Source organism: Medicago truncatula, chromosome 8 (assembly GCF_003473485.1).
Source record: "Medicago truncatula cultivar Jemalong A17 chromosome 8, MtrunA17r5.0-ANR, whole genome shotgun sequence".
NCBI lineage: Eukaryota > Viridiplantae > Streptophyta > Magnoliopsida > Fabales > Fabaceae > Medicago > Medicago truncatula.
In genome coordinates this window covers 39,500,227-39,517,899 of record NC_053049.1, presented here as the reverse complement: position 1 = coordinate 39,517,899, position 17,673 = coordinate 39,500,227, and the positions used below count along the sequence as shown (strand labels likewise).

At 30.5% G+C, this 17,673-nt stretch overlaps 2 protein-coding genes across 2 annotated transcripts; both read right to left on the bottom strand.

The window, feature by feature from the left end:
* Positions 1-3,848: 3,848 nt before the first annotated feature.
* On the bottom strand, positions 3,849-7,045 carry LOC11406760 (non-specific lipid transfer protein GPI-anchored 6). Its single transcript, XM_003629649.4, has 3 exons — positions 6,583-7,045; positions 6,393-6,488; positions 3,849-4,286 (listed from the first exon to the last, which is right to left on the bottom strand). Exons 1-3 carry the CDS (start codon positions 6,923-6,925, stop codon positions 4,141-4,143), a joined length of 585 nt encoding a protein of 194 aa, XP_003629697.1. The 5' UTR covers positions 6,926-7,045; the 3' UTR covers positions 3,849-4,140.
* Positions 7,046-10,298: 3,253 nt separating this feature from the next.
* Positions 10,299-10,754, bottom strand: LOC11411367 (uncharacterized). Its single transcript, XM_003629648.1, has one exon. The coding sequence runs from the start codon at positions 10,752-10,754 to the stop codon at positions 10,299-10,301; it is 456 nt and encodes a 151-aa protein (XP_003629696.1).
* Positions 10,755-17,673: the final 6,919 nt, after the last annotated feature.

The following is a 17,673-nucleotide window of genomic DNA, read 5'->3' as shown; positions in this document are numbered from 1 at the left end:
ATCTCAGTGTAACAAGTCCCACACAGGTCCCGTAGGACAACCTATTAATTAAGGAAGTTTTCTCAATGTGAAAATGGAGTATTAAACCACTTGGGTCAAAATCTCCAACGAGTCACTATGTTCACACTATGCTCACCAATCAATATTGGCGACTAGTCCCATCTGACCTGTAGGACAACCTGTTAATCAGGGAAGTTATCTCAATGTGAATTTGATTGAATATATTTCACTATTATGTTACATCAATTTGGTACATATCACTATTCATTTCTCGATAATCTCTCTGTTGCTTCATGCATGGTGCCTTTTGCTTGCGTAGACAATGTCGAAGCTCCTCAAAATTTGGATTAGGTTTTATGGAATTCAGAAAGGGGTCTAATGATCAAGTTAGTTTAACAAGTGTTATGTTATGTGTATTTACATTTACTTTCTTTTTCTTTTTCTGTATCTAAATTACAAAGGTTGTACATGGAGTTATTCTGTTTCAACCATTTTTTCATACTTGTTATACGTGGTACGACAAAAATGATAAATAAAAACGGTGATACAATACAAGGAACAACCATCTGTTTCAAGCCAACAAAATTGATTTTGACCTTTATGTTTTTTCACTATGTTGCTCTATCTCGTGTTTTATATACCTTCAATATGTTGCTCTATCTCGTGAAGAGTAAACAAAATACTAGTTTCTAGAAGCACAATAGTTGTCAACTTTATTGAAGAGTTCTTATGATCGAAATTTGAACCATCATAAGATTTTTTTTTTGCAAAGCACGTTTTACACCACATGGCATATTTGTAATAGATTAAAATAAATGTGATTTTGTATTTCTCTCTTCTATTAAAACTAATTTTCTTCAAAAGTTAATCAAAATAGATTTTATTAATTTTTAAAAGGTCTTTCATAGTTTTTTATTTTAAACTTAGAATATATGGGTTGGCTTGCCTCCAAACATTTTTAGATTGAATTTTTTAGTGATTCATAAATGTCTCAACATGCGCAGCAGCATTAGGTATACATTAATATCGCATAGATCGTACTACTAATAGTAGAGTATCAAACTAAACATTTAACTTTGTAGGGTTCTTATTTCAAAAATAAATAAATTGTAAGATTATGTATCTTTCCTTCATTTATACATACAAATGATTGATGAACTACATTAAATTTATTTGTAATTCATAAATGTCGCAGTACCCACCGGCACTTATATATAGTGTAAATTAGTAATAAAGTCAGAAAATAAGTTAATACTCCGTCAAATAGGCATCGAGGGAAAGAAAGAGGAAGAAACTCTTTTTTTTTTGGTTACAAAGAGGAAGAAACTCACAAAATAAGTTGATGTATTTTTTTTTTTTTTTAAACTAGTATTCATTTGCACGAAATTGTAGATACTGTTCCATCGAATCGAGCATTACCATAATAATGATAAAACTCTTTCTTTGCTTTCTTGCGTCAAATGCTTCGTAAAGTTTAGCATCTCCCTATAATACCGCTGCATTTTTAGGATTGAATTCAAACACATGCCATATGATTAAACCAAAAGAGAACCATCACCATCTAATCAAGTGCTCTCCGATAAATAAGTTAACACTCTGTTAAATAGCACTTGTATATAGGGTAAATTAATATATATACTTCGAAAATAAGTAATTGTAATTTGTACCTCCAAAAAGAAAGTTATTGTAGTTTGTACATTACTATCGTATTATATTACTATCGGTTAGATCGTACTACTAATAAATAGTATCAAACTCCATAAAATAAATAATAATAGTACCAAGCTATTTCTAAAAAGAAAAGTAACAGTATCAAATTGGACATTTAACTTTATAGGGTTATGTATCCTTCCTTCGTTTATACGTAACAATGAATGATGAACCATATTTAGTTTATTTGTACTCTTTCTGTGTCTTAAATATAAGTAAGATTAATATTTTTTCTTCAAAACTTTACTTCTATATGAGACGAGGGAGTACATTGTGATAAAGATTAATGAATTGTGATCTCTCCGCCGTTCAAATAAATAAATAAAATAGAATTGTGATCTCTCCATTTTTCAAATGAAATAGAAGGCTAACATTAAAAATGAGATACGTGGAATCCAATTTTAAAATTATTTTTTATAATGAATCCTACAAATATCATATTTGTGTCTATCTCTTTTATGAATGAAGTTGTTGTGAATTCGAACCCTTATACAAAATCAACAAGACAATATTTTTGGAACAAATAACAATGACAACCAACAATCAAACAATCTACGAACCTATGAGCATGATAAATCATCAATTAAGAACAAAGATAAAGAAAGTACTAGAACAAACATACCAAGATAATGTTTTATCCAATTCGACCTAAATTGATCTACATTTGAAGGAGATGGTAATTTTTCAAACACAATATCAATAAATCTTCTTAAAAGATTTTAAAAAGTTACAAAAAATTAATTTCAAAAGTTCTCCATGAACATACCTCAATTTCTACCCTTTTATAACTCCGTTGGTGTTCAGAGATTGAGAAAAATACAATTTATATCTCCTTTGTCAAATATATTTTTCTCCTTGTTGTGGTATCACATGCCATAATCATCGAAAGAAAGTTCTAACGATTAACAATAAGAATAAAAAACGAAAAATTTGATTCACTAGCAAACTTAGAATTTCCGCCATATATATAAGGGGTTTGTTGGACAAAAATTTAAATATTCGATAAAATTAGCCGTTGAAGTGACTTATAAATATAAAATGACATAAAATACATGTATATATATTCTTTGTATAAATTACATTTATAAACTTTTTAATTACTTTAAAATACATTTTCATCGTTACAATGATATGTGATATATGAATTCAATTGATATTTTTTTGTTTAATTAAGCTTTTTAAGCTTCATTTTCATATGTTCTTAAACTTTTTCTTTTAAGAAGTTAAACCAGTCAATCAAAATTGACACATCTGAGAGTCAAACCAAAAATCTTGAAAAAAACACACTCGTTCACTCAAGAGTCTCAAACCAACACAATAAGATCAACCCAAATGGTTTTATTAAACTTAATAACTAAGATATATTAGTATAATATAAAGAACAACATGCTGTATATCAATATGTAAAAATATTGCTTTATATAAACAAAGGTTTGTTAGGATACACCCACTAATTTTCATTAAGGTGTGTTTTAATGTATTAAAAAGAGCATTGTTTAAATTTGTAAGAGGTTGCTTAAATCCTTAAAAAAAAAAGAGGTTGCTTAAACAAAGTTTATGACAATTTTACTATTTGGTTGCTTAATCTTCCAGGTACTTATTAACATTTCGTTTAAAACTTGGTAAAACTTGGTAAATGGTTTAGATGTGAACATTGAGAAATCCTGAGAGAGAAAATGGAAAGGATCAATTTCTTTAAAAAAAAAAAAGATAGTCAAAAGCTCTTGTGTAACTGTCATATAAAAGGAAACGGTCACTCTAGTTTGCATGCATACCTATATAAAAAGGATGTCAAGTTTTGATGTATTTTTTTTCTTCTCTTTATTTTATTGCTTTTATTTGATTTTTTTTTTATCGTGGACTTCTATTGAAAAGAAAATTATATTCTTGTTTACCCAATCATATTTGATGTAATCCAAATTTATAATCCAAAATAATAGATTTTCATCTATATTTTAAAGTTTAACTTATCATGATAAATATCGACTTCCTAAAAGAAAGATAAAGACCAACTATAATCTTCATTAAAGAGAAACGGATAAACAAACACGTTAATTTTAATTTTAACGTACATCAAAATATGATGCTACCAAAATTCGATGTCTTTATCCATCCAACCAATCAGGTAGGTATCTAGATGTATAAAGAAAAAGAGACCCTATTTATCATCACGAAAATATTTATAGCATACGACCTTGATGCCTAACTAAGGGACCCTTGTATGGATCAATTAGCTGGAAAAATCAATTATACAGACAAGGAAAGGAAGGATGGACCCTAATTAAAGGAAACAGACAATACATATATTTTTTTTTAAGAGGACAATACATTATCTTCTATAAAGTTCTAAAACTTGTAGAAAAAAATAAAATTCACTGATATATAGCAATAATATATTCTCTTATTAAATGTTGATCTCTTAATCATAGTTCAAACCACGAAGAGGTAGGAAACTAAAACAAATGGTAAAATGCCACAAAGCACCTCTACCAAGAGCCACCTCTTTCCCCAACCGCCACCGTTCTTGTCTTGAGCAATTGTGCTTGTGCTTGTTCCATTTCTAGTGGTACCACTAGCTGCAATTAATGAATTTATAGTTCCAATCACTTTTATCTAAAAATAAATAAGCAAGATTACATTGAGGAAAAAAAGAAAAGCCAAATATCTCTTGTGTCCTTTAAGTTTCATGTTTGTTTCAGATAGATCCTTTAAGTTTCTAAGGTTTTAGATAGGTCCTTTAAGTTTCGAGTTTGTTTCGGATATGTCCTTTAAGTTTCTAATGTTTCAGATAGATCCTTTAATTTTCGAGTTTGTTTCAGATAGGTCATTTTATCAACCTCTATTAAGCCAAAGTTGATTTGATAGAAAGGACTTATCTGAAACAAACTCGAAACTTAAAGGACCTATCTGAAACCTTAGAAACTTAAAAGATCTATCTGAAACAAATTCGAAACTTAAAGGACCTATCTGAAACCTTAGAAACTTAAAAGACCCATCTGAAATAAACGTGAAATTTAAAGAACCCACGAAAGTATTTAGAAGAAAAAAAAAACAGAACCTACAATAAAAAATCAAATGAGATTCAATAGAGATTAGAGTGAAGGTCCTCTTAACAAAATATGAAGACCTAAGGCTATTTAGTCGTTGACAAATAAAAAGTATAACTTGGGTCCCTCAATTTGTTTTTCGAGCCTTAGCACTCAAGTTTTTAATTGTTTCAATTATTAAGTCTCTTCATCAATTTTTTTTTTATTAAAGTTAGGGAAAGAAAAATCTTTTATCGACACCTTGAGGTTTCAATGCTAAGTTTTTCATCTATTTTCATTTGTTTATAAAACCCACACATTTTCATAATCTATTTAAAAAAATTACAATTTGCATTGATGAAATTACTTTTAACATTATTTCACTTAAAGTTTACAAATTAAATATCAAATTTAACAGGAAAAAAAAATCCCATTTTTTATTCTCTTGAAACCTAATATGAAATGATACAAAATTGATCAAATATTTTACTTTTTATTTTATATCTCAAATTCATCATGAACCCTAAATATTTTTAATAAAATATGATACTTTAAAAGATTTATGTGAAATACAATTAATAGTCGGACCATACTTCATTAATTTTTAAACAAGATCGAACTAAATCACTAAAAAAAAACTAGAGATCAAAGTCACACATTGCTTAAACTATAGAGACATACAATGTAATTAAACATTTAAAATTAAATGTGGGTAGAAATATATATTTTTTATAAATAAATTACTATTTTAATTGAAATTTGAAATTATTGAGTATTAAGTTAATAGTTTTATGTATTAATTAAAGATCATATAGTGTTGTCATGTAAGTGCAGCTTGATTGACAACTTTATAGACATACTGGTTGAGATCTAAACATCAGATTCTCCACTTCTTTATATTTAGGTCAAATGCTATTTTTGGTCCTTTTAGTTTGACATAATTCCTAAGTTAATCCTTTAAGTTTCAAAAGTTTCAAATATGTCATTTTAGTTGATAAACTATTTCACAGGTACCCATGTTGTCAGTCTCCGTTTAACTGATGCCGATTTGGCCGTTAAGTTGCTGACTTGGATCAAAACTCTGCGTTTTAAAGTCTTCAGTGTGTCAAATCGATGCGTTTAATGGTCACAAAAGATCATTTATAAGGTTTGAAAGACGGTTATTGTTGTCAATATCTGCCTTTCTAGCCCTATAAATGATCATTTGTGATCATTAAACGCAACATTCAGATTCAGACTACATGAAGTCTTGGAAACACATCGTTTTGATCCAAGTCAACAACTTAACGCCCACATTAGTATCAGTTAAACGGCGACTGACAGCAAGGGTAACAGTGAAATAATTTATCAACTAAAAAGATCTATTTAAAACTTTTGAAACTTAAATGACTAACTTGTGAATTCTATCAAATTAAAAGGACCAAAAGAGGTATTTGGGTGTGTAAATTTATCCACTTTATTATGTGATAGAAAGAAAAAAAACCATATTGCGTATTCTTTCCCATCAAAAACCCGTTGATACAAACCTAAGTGTGGATGGAAGAAATTCCACCCTTCTTGACTTCCTTGTATTTTACTGATTTTGGCCATGCGGGCCTTAGTCTTTTGTTTCTATATTATTTTATTTAAGATTAAATAATAGTAAATAAATTTTACCTGGAGGAACTGTGGTGGATGTATTTTTCTCCAAGGATTTTTGGAAGTCCTCAAATACCTTAGCCTCATGTGATTTAGGTTTCAAATGCAAAATATCTGAAACAAAATATCAAACTTTTGACTTGAAACACAACCACATAAGCATAAGACTAATTAGAGTCATAGATTGAAGATAAGATATTTTACTTACCAATACATTGAGTTATATTGGTAGGTGAGTTACAATCATTTGGTAACTTAAGGGCAAGGGTAACATTTATAGTTAAACCAAGGTTAGGGTCATCATGATCTTTGATAAGGATACATAAACATCTCTTACTCTTATCAACAACCTCTTTGACACCAGTGCAACAATCTATGGTTGGAGATTTGGCTTGATTAGTCACAAAGGGAAGACAACCAGCCAAAGTAAGGAGTTTGTTGGTGCATTCTGCTTTGTCTTGGTTAATATCTGAGGTTACAAGACCAAACATAAGGACTAGGAAAATCAAGGTAGAGAAGAGTGATAGATTTGTTGTACTTTTGCAACCCATTTTGGAGATGATGAAATAGTGATACCAACGCCTCTTGTTTTCTTTTTTTCTATGATAGATATAAGGCTTAGCTTGATTTGCGAGTCACAACTTGTGATTTTATATTGCGTCAAAAAATACTTGTGACTTTATTAAATTGAATGTTACCCATATTTATTTATTTCTACTACTGCATAAGGGATGGGGCAATGATATAAAACTTGCCCGGACCGGTTCATTACTTCTTTACATTCATTATTAAGGAACTTTAGTAGTATTTTTAACTTGTGCAATAAATGAACAATAACTGTTCCATTTTTCTTTTTATTAATTATAATTTTTTTTATTTAGTAAGAAGAGAGAGACTGCATGAAGGTAATAAAATGTTTACTCATACGGAGTTGGACTACTATACTCATAATCTTCTCCCTTATGTAGAATTTAAACTATATACATACCTAGACTTTTTTCAATTTGATAGGAACGGTCTTGTATCTAGAGCTTAAGGTAATTGATTTTTGAAATCCCACTATAAATTGAGCTACAAGAACACCCTAGTCTTTAAAAGTGTGTTTCGAATAAAAATTCTTTGAAATATAAAGTATAAAAAGATATTTTATGTGCATAACTTGTGAATTTTCACAAAACAAAGGACTAAAGGTATAACACAATTCTTTACTAGGACACACCTTTGATAATAAAATTCACCATAAATCACGATTGCATCAAGTCAATACCATTAATCTAATCAAGTTTACAAATAAGACTCGACCAACTACAAACGCGATTGTGATCCAGAACGCTAAAAATATTATGATATTGGACGACTGATGAGCAACCAAAATACTCTTTAATTTTCCATTATTTCCTGCCAACGGTAAACATCACCTCAAAGGTAGTGGGTTATAAACCTCAATTTACATTAGATTTGTGTTTATATAAAACTTTGGTTTCATTATAAGAATTTTGCTTAAGATCTTTTCATCTCTATATATACTCATAGAAATTACAAAGTTGAGAAAAAATATATATTCATTCGAATAGAAATATTGCTTTTAGTATACAAATCTTAGTTCATCCGACAAAAATATCAAAATTGTTAGTCCAAAAGCTGTGATAGGATTCAATTAACGACACTTTATTTGAAAGGAATGTTTCATTTAAACAAATGAGGCTTGGTCTAGCAAGCTAGATTTCTACAAGATGAGGAAGTAAAGTGTGAATCATGTCTAAAAAATTAGAGGCAGTGACCATAATCCTAATTAATATCTTTCATAGAAATCACCCCACAGAGTGAGTGAAAGTTTTGTGTACTTGAAGAAGTTCGTTTCCGATCAATAAATAGAGTAAGCTACATCTATCGCTGAGTGGGGGATGGGGGAAGTTGCTATATGAGGTGTTAGTTCACTTTCACTGCAAGAGTTTGGTTGTACTCCCCCCTCTCAATTTAATACTCACATTTAGATTGTGAACTATTTTTCAAGAAATTACCAATTTTATATTATCCTTATCAATTGTATTTAAACAATGACTATAATTTAAAAGTTGTGACATTTTCTTATAAATAGGACCAATTTTATTTTGAAAATTTTCTTATATTAGTGAAAAACAATAATAACAAATATTGTATTTGTATTTTAAAGTGTGCCAATTATTCTAAGAGACAAAAAAAATTGCAGAAGCTCTGCCAAGAGAGGAAGAATAGTCTGTTAAACATATGTTGCATACAATTAATTCAAAAAAAGATCAGTGCAAATATAGATGTATACCAAAAAGACCTTACCTTATCCACAGCTTCTTTTACCTTGGTACCAATTGTGACATAAGCAGTACTAGGTGGACCAATTCATCTACACATTTTAACAACACAATAATGATCCCAGAGTATAATTTTTAATCTTGAATTCTAACCTATGAAGCACAGACATCAGATACAACACAGACAGAGATACCGAAACGGATAATAATTTGAGAAAATGACATATTTTAGTGTAATCATAGGTGTCGTGTCGGACATCGATGCATATCCAACACCAGGACACCCCTAATCCAAAAAGTGTCTGTGCTTCATAGATTCTAACCTGTATCGTGAAGGTCACAATTATGATAGTTAGAAAATTATACATAACATAATGCCTTAAAGAAAGAAAATTCATTTCATTACAGACATATGAGACAGTAAAAAAAAAGCTCAATTCTAAATCTATGCTCAAACTCGAAAAGCAAAGGAAAATTTGGAAAGTTCAAGAGAGCAAAAATTTAATTGAACAAACTGAAAATTCCAATCTTCTAAATAGCAGTGTTTTAGTTAAAACAATTCATGCTAACGAATGACATACATAAAAACTAAAGAACGTACGTCAAAGAAATTTAATGAACATGTAAAGAATTACCAGAAGCACCGACCAACTAATCTAATAGAACCCTTACTGCACCTTGCAGACCAAAATTTTGTAGGAATTAATGCTACGCTAGACAAACAATTTCATTGTTGTAAATAACATTCATTATAACTGCAGAGAATATAGATATATCATGATAAAATTTCATGTTTCAATTCATTAAAACAAAACTAGAAATTAAAAGCACAGAGAGGGAATGGATCATTAGCGAACCTGAATGTACAGAAATATAAATGAACATAACGGAGTGAACTTAGGTTTTGTTTAGGAGTTTAGAGGGGAGGGAAAATATACTCTTTAATTTTTTTTAAAAGATTTCTCAATTTTCTCTTATATTTCATCGTTAGGAAGATTACTAAAGGGAAACCAATGTGACTATGTTGCCTCCCTTCCCCTCCCCTCCAAACTACCAAACATCATTATTAAGATTACTAATGGGAAAAACTATGTGACTGCTGAAGATTTTCTAGATGATGTACATTCATATGATTAAAATTTTCTAGATGACGTACACTTTCTCTGTGTACATTCTTCTTTTTTCCTAAGTGCTCCTAAAAGCGAAGTAATGGGATTTAAGAGTATTTTGTGTTTGTTTAACCTATATTGAGTAATCAAGCATGTAAGATACTCTCTAATTCAGATAATCTATACAGGGAAAAAAGTAACATAATTGAACAATTTTAAAGCATGGAAATTTGAGTTAAAAAAATAACAAGAATAAGAACTTTATAACTAATTATTTTAATACGCGATATTTTTTTTTTAATCAACAAGAAGTGCGATTGCAGAAAAATACAAACAAAAAAGAGCCAAAGAATAACTAGAATCAGTGGCTCTCACCACAATAATACAGACAAAGCAGAAAGCACGACACAGACCTGCCACACCTTACAACAATAAACCCACAAAAACAAACACCATTAGAGACCCAATACACCTGAAACAATGAACAAGGGACTTCAATTAATGCATGCATATTGTCCCTTCTCTACTCACATTATCTCTTGTCGACACATTGGACAAGAATACGGAGTCGAACGATTGATGCATCCATAGATCAACTGGGCAATACACTCTTTATGAAAAACATGAGAGCATTTTGTATGAAAGAGTTTTGACTGCGATTCGTTGTGCAACTCCTCCAAACAAATTGAACATTTATCGTTGGAATTTGAAATAGTTTCATCAACCGATTTCAATGACAAACCAACATTTTGTTGAGAAATAGAACATTGATAGTATTGATCTAATCCATCTTCTTCAACCTCGAGTGTGGTAACTCTACGGAGCAGCACATTCATCTCCAACGTTCCACATTCTTCGATGTTGAGTGCAACCATATTTCTAGCACATTCTTTAATGCCAGACAGAAGTTTGTCTAATATGCCGTTAGACATATCACGGAAGATGCTGAACACGAAGAGATTGTTTAGAACAACATCATCCATGTGTGTTTGTTCATTATAATTGCATAAGATATCGAAAGGAATCAAGAAGTTGTTGCGGACAAGTGTTCTAAAATTGAAGATAAGGTTTTTTGGGTCATTGGATGTGGATGAAATAGTTAAGAGGTTGTAATGAAAATGAATGGAGAAAAAACCATCCAAAAAAGGATTTTCTAGTGACAGGGGTTGGATTGGTTTAAGGATGGGAGTCACAGTTAGGTCAAAGGAGGAGGACTCCATGAATGAGTGATCAAGCTTTGAAGTAAGTATGAGGTAGAAGTAGAAAAGTAATTTGCCTTTTGGTGATGATTTTGTTATACAATGCATTTATAAGCAAAATTTTGGAAGAGTTTAAGCAGGTTTACAACCCTAATAATGTTTTGTCCAAATTTATTTTTATCTGATGAGATTACATCCGGTCATCACACCTCTTCAATATTTTGAGATTTCCTTCGATCAGGAAAGTATTAATTTTTGAAATATATATACACGGAAAGATTGGAGAAAAATAATAATGAGAAAGATACCAAAATTATACTTATATCTTTTTCTACAAATATCCTTTGATGGAAAATTATTTTAGCTCTATAATTCGGCGCAAGATCTTGAACAAAAAGTATGGAAAAATTGAGGAAAATTTAAACTATTTCAAGATACATCTATTTTGTTTCGAGGATTCTCCCACAAAATTACCAACAGAAAATTATTTCTTTAAAAAGAAATTAATTGTGACCCATTGTGTGTTTTTTTAGATAAACTAATGAGACAATTTCACCTCTCTTCATGGAATGTCAATGGTCATAATAGGTTTGGTTTGGTTCTCATTTAGGTGTCGTTTTTAATTCACATGATTATAGAAGTATTTTTTCATTTCAGGAGTGGTTGGAAAGAACTATTATTGATGTATGATCTGAAAATTTTATAGTCAATGTGTTGACCCTGTTTTATGAAATATGACGTGCTAGAAATAAAAAATGTTTTGAAAGAATTGATGTTGACGTCGTTATCATTGTTCAAAGACACAAATGCATGTTGTTAATTTTAAGAGTGCCTATGCGGTGTTGTTGGAGATACTAAGTAGAGGTCCAAATTTACCTATATTTGATGTTCGTTGGACACCTCTTCTCAGTGGTTGCTATAAGCTTAATATCGACACGACAAGTCCAGTAAAGGGGGTAAGTGGAATACTGCCGTTGTCTTGAGAGATGTTGATGGTGTAGTAGTTGCTGCCGGTTGCTACTGGCAAGTCCTTTCATTATCATATTCAGAGGTAGCTAAAGCTTGGCTATGTAGAAGAGTTTGAAATTTACAAAAGATAGGGGGTTTCTTGGATCTTGGCACTAAATGCTCGTTAACAATCATATTTCTATATATGTTGGTTGTATTATTAGGGGGGATTGTATTAGTTTCAATGTTCATTTTCATAATTTCAATTTTTTACATGTTAGGCGTGAAACCATTCAAGCTATCCATTATTTAGAGACTCCATCTTGTATTTATTTAATCTTAACTTTTAATTTATTGTCAAACTTTAGTTAATCAAATTATCTTTGACTTAAATAAAGATATTATTTTAGCTAAATAATATAAATTATTAACTAACACAACAATGTGGCTTATTTTATTTGTAATTTATAATAATGAGTTAAGCTGATATACTTTTGAAGTATTTTCCTAAGGGTTAAATATGTTTGTATTTTAGAGTCAAATGATAGTATTTTTCTTTTTGTGAGGTCTCCTTGCCAAAACTTGAATTATAGACTTTAACTCCTCAACTCCTTGAATCATTTAGCCCTGAATATATGAACCTTCATTTTTACCGTCTCTAAAATTTCCTTTCAATTTTTGGTACTATCAATTTTTTGTTTTCAATTTTAGTCCTTTTTTTTTTTTTATTACAAAAGTTAACTTTTCATGTTCCAAACAACTGTTTTTAATTAAATATTAGGCTTAATTACACTTTTGGTCCTCGCATTTTGACCAACTCACGAAAATGGTTCTACCTCTTTTAAACCGAACAAAATCGTCCCTAAATTATATATTTTTTGCAGTTTTAGTCCCATCTCCCTATTTCCAACTCCATAAACGCACAGAAATGACAGTTTTAGTCCAACCACCTATGCTCAACCATGAAATAAACAAGGAATAAATCATGTGGGTACAAGGAATATACTTTGTTCAGCAGACAAACCAAGAAAAACCCTAATTTCTAAGACATGTTTCAGGTATGTAACATGTCTCGGAAATTAGGTTAGTGTGCTGAATAAAGTAGATCCTTATACCCACATGTTTTATTTCTTGTTTATTTCATGGTTGAGCATATGTGGTTAGACTAAAACTGTCATTTCTGTGCGTTTATGGAGTTGGAAATAGGGAGATAGGAGTAAAATTGCAAAAAACATATAGTTTAAGGACCATTTTCGTGAGTTGGTCAAAATGGTAGGACTAAAAGTGTAATTAAACCTAAATATTATTGATAAGACCATAAAATATCCTTAGTTAAATAATTTAACTATTTAATCTTAAATTTAATAATTGAATTTTTAATTTGAAGTTATAAATAAATTAATAAAGATTATAGTTAAAATATCAAACTAATGATATTTTAAGATTATAGCTAAAATATCAAATTAATAATGATATTTTTAGTCTTACAAGAGCAGCCTTCTTGAATTTTTTGCCCTCTTTGTTGAAGCCTATATATGCTTGTCTGTAATAAATTTTGGTAGTTTTGCATAAATTTGGAAATCTAGTCTTTGATTGAAGTGAAAGCGAGTGTTGTTTTTCAAGATTCTGCTATGAACCACTTCTAGATGATTATCAATAATATTTCTTTTCTGCTATGAACTACTTCTAGATCCTTATTAATAATATTTCTTTTGTGTGTTTATGAATTTGTGTTAATTTGTTTGATGTACGATGTATGGCAAAAGTTTGGAAGAGTTTAAATAGTTTCTTCAAAATCAAATCTAATGAGATGAGATTACACCCAAACCCAATCATCAAATCCTTTTAAGAATTCCCCCAATCAAAAAAGCATTAATTTTGAAATACACTGTATATGTATATGTATGGAAAGATCATGGAAAAAATCATGAGAAAGATATCAAAACTATATATTCCTTTTCGTACAGATATCCATGAGTAGGGGTGGGAAAAAAATCTCTGATAGCGGGTATCTAAGGATAAAATCTGTCATGGATATGAGGTGGGTAACTAAACGGATATAATAAATTGGTATTTAATTATCCGTTACCCGTTAATAGATTAAGTAAATTATTAAAATATCAATGTGTGTGTATATATATTTATAAGAATGAAGTGGGAATTGAAGTTATTGAAGGTTGGAATGCATATGAAAATTTGGATGTTTATTTGGATTTTAGTTGAATTTGGATGTTTATTTTACTTCAAGAATTTGTATGAATTATGTAAGAATCATAATTTTTTATGCATTATGGTATGGTGAATTGGCTTTGGATTACGTAAGAATCATGATTTTTGTTTAAAATTATGAAATTTGAACGAAGTTTGTAGAACATTAAAAAAGTTTTTTTTTTTTTTTAGAAAAAGATTAATTCAAAAATTCATGGGTACCTGCTGCTGGTATCTAAATATCCGTGGATTACCAGTATAGAGATACCCGCACGAATATGAGAACAAACACGAGACCATATTTATCCAACGGGACGAGGAAATATATTATACTACCTGTATTCATGGATACCCATTGACATCCCTGTCCATGAGAAATATATTTTTCTCGGAAGAGTTTTTGCACTACATTCACAGATTAAAGGATATTGGTATATTTGTTTACTACATCAATAAACAATAATTTTTATGAACAAGAGTTATTGGTACATTATACTAATTGTTTACATTTCATAAAAGAAAAATCAATATTAAGTATTATAAGTAATAAAAATTTAGGAAAAAGTTAAATTTTATTTTGCTAATACTTTTAGCAAACAATATCTAGTTTTTTGTCATCAATATTTCGTTTTAAATAATAGAAAATGGTTGTATTAAAAAAACTAAATTAGTGTTAATTTAAAGGCCAAATGTGTTGAAACGTGGTTTGTGAGACTGATTCTTAGGATGCAGTAAATACTATCCGGGACATGGTTCACGATATATTTCATTCATACACATATATGCTTCATCAAACCGCAGAATTGGTGGATCGAGATTGGACAATTTCTTTGTCTCATGTCATCCGCGAGGCTAATCAATGTGTTGATTATACTTGGCTAGAAAAAGGGTTTGCGTAAGATAGACTACTTTTGTCGTTGGTTCTCTCCTCCTTCGGTATTAGGATACTTTCTTCTTTTAGTTTCTCTAGGAGCTCTAACTTGAGTTTTTTTTATTTTTTTTTCTTTATTTGTGTTATTTTGGCGGGCTTCTGCTTTAATTTCACAAATGAAACATTAATCATACTTTTCTTATTATACTCTTAATTATTTATTATCATCTATATTCTTTTAATTTTTTAATTTATCTTTCTCATATCATTTATTTGTAGATTGGGGAACCGAAGCACATACGCTGGCTTTATCCTTTCTCTTCTCTCGTTATGGCATTCATCGAGTGTGATATTTTGATCATCATGGAAAATTTTGCTAGTTTGATAGCTGAAGTGTATTTCTCTATTTGGCTAATAACAATGATGATAAGTTTATGGTGTAAATTGCAAGTAACAAGGACCTTTTATTTTATAACCAAATGAATTTCATTCATAAAGTACAGTAGATACTCTAACCCTTACAACCTAAGAGGTCCAGAAAAAAAGAAAAAGAAAAAATAACCAATAGAACAACTTTACACATACGTTTGCTTAACCCAAAAAATGGCCAGCAAATTATAGAAAATACTTAGATAATCTCAACAATTGAACCACCTCCACGACAGAATTTTTATGTGACAGAACAACAGTAAAATTAGCAATCTGTACATGGAAAAGTATCCGATTTCGCATCATCCACAGGGCCTATACCACGAGAAATCAGATTATGTGCCAAATCTTTATTAAGCCTCCTTCCTCTAAGTGATGATCCAACTGCAGTAAGTTCTGCGCGAATTCTGCAAGTAATAAGGACTTACAGCAAATAACCAAACTAAAAGCACTGGAGAGGTCTAGCTCAAATGGTTAAGTTATAGGACACTACATGAAGGAGTGTGAGCAAAAGGGAGAAAAGGGACTTATAAGTTCAAATTTTAACTAACAATCAACATCTGCTTATAAAAAAACAGTGGACCCGCAAAAACTATACAAAGAACTTTAATTTTACCAAAATTTAATATGCCTCTGGAATAAATTACATTGATATTCTGGTAAAAGAACTAGTAACAAGATTAAAACCTCCTTCTTTTATTCCAAACTGGCAAATCCATATATAGCATGTTTCCGCTCAAAAGTTTTGAATATGAAAGTTTTTACAAAGAAATATCGGTTATCTCCACAGGAAGAAAAAAGAATGTAACATTAGTCAACTGTTTTAATAACATGGAAATATATTTTGTCTGGTAAATACAACAACAGTAAGAACTTTTCCATCCATAGACCTACGCATATAATATTTTTAGCACCAATACGATTTTCATATGTGATGTCAAGCTGAAGGCCACTAAACAATAATGTACTAATACTGTAATTAAAAGAAAAATCATATATCGTTCATTCTCTATTTATATTATCTCCGTCGACACAATGGGCAAGAATAAGAAGATGAGCGATCGATGCATCGATCAATCCACTTGCTAATACACTCTTCATGAAAAACATGAGAGCATTTTGTATGAAAGAGCTCTTTCTCTAATCCACTGCAAAACTTGTTCAAACAAATTGAACATTGATCAATAGAATCTGAAGAAATAGAATCATCTTCTAACTCCTCTAGCAAATCATCATTTTGTTGATCATTATCATTACAAGGATATTGCTCAAAATGATCTTCTTCCAATTCCTCTAGCAAATCATCATCTTCCAATTCCGTTGCCAAATCCATATTTTGCAGTCCAAAATGATACTCTTCCAATTCCTGTAGAAAATCATCATCTTCCATTTGATCTAGGAAATCCACATTTTGTTGATCATGATAATTACGAAGATACCGCTCAAATCGATCTTCTTCTGATTCCTGTAGCAAATCATCTTCTTCCAATTCCTCTAACAAATCATCATCTTCCAATTGATCTGGCAAATCCATACTTTGTTGATCATTATAATTACGAAGATACTGCTCAAGTCGATCTTCTTCTGATTCCTGTAGCAAATCATCTTCTTCCAATTTCTCTAGCAAATCATCATCTTCCAATTGATATGGCAAATCCACACTTTGTTGATCATTATAATTATGAGCAGATTTCTCAAAAGGATAATCTTCTAAAATGTTTGAGTTAACATGAAGTGACACTTTCATCTCCAATATGTCACGTCCTTCAACGTTCAAAGCAACCATTTCTTTAGCACAATCTCTTATGCGATATAGAACTGTGTCTTGTATGCGAGTCGACACCTTTTGGAAAATGTCGTACAAGTTGAAATAGGGATCCATGGTTGCGTATTGGAAACATGAAGTAGTCATCGATGATAGGGTTTGGGTGGACATTGGATGTAGAAGAAAAAGTTGAGTTAGGGTAAATGAAACGAATGGAGATGATATCTTTAAAACAAGGAATGTTTGATGAGATAGGTCGGGATGATTCTATAGGAGTCACACTTAGGCTGAAGGAGGAATCCATGCTTAAGACGTAAATCTAACAGTTGCGGCTATGATGATTTCCTCAAATACCACCGAACTATAAATTCTTGAAATAACACCGAATAGAAAAGCACCAATTAGATGTATATAAGAATGATGATCGCTGATGGAATGAAATCGAGATATGAATGAAAGGGAAAGTATAAGGGTGGAAGTAG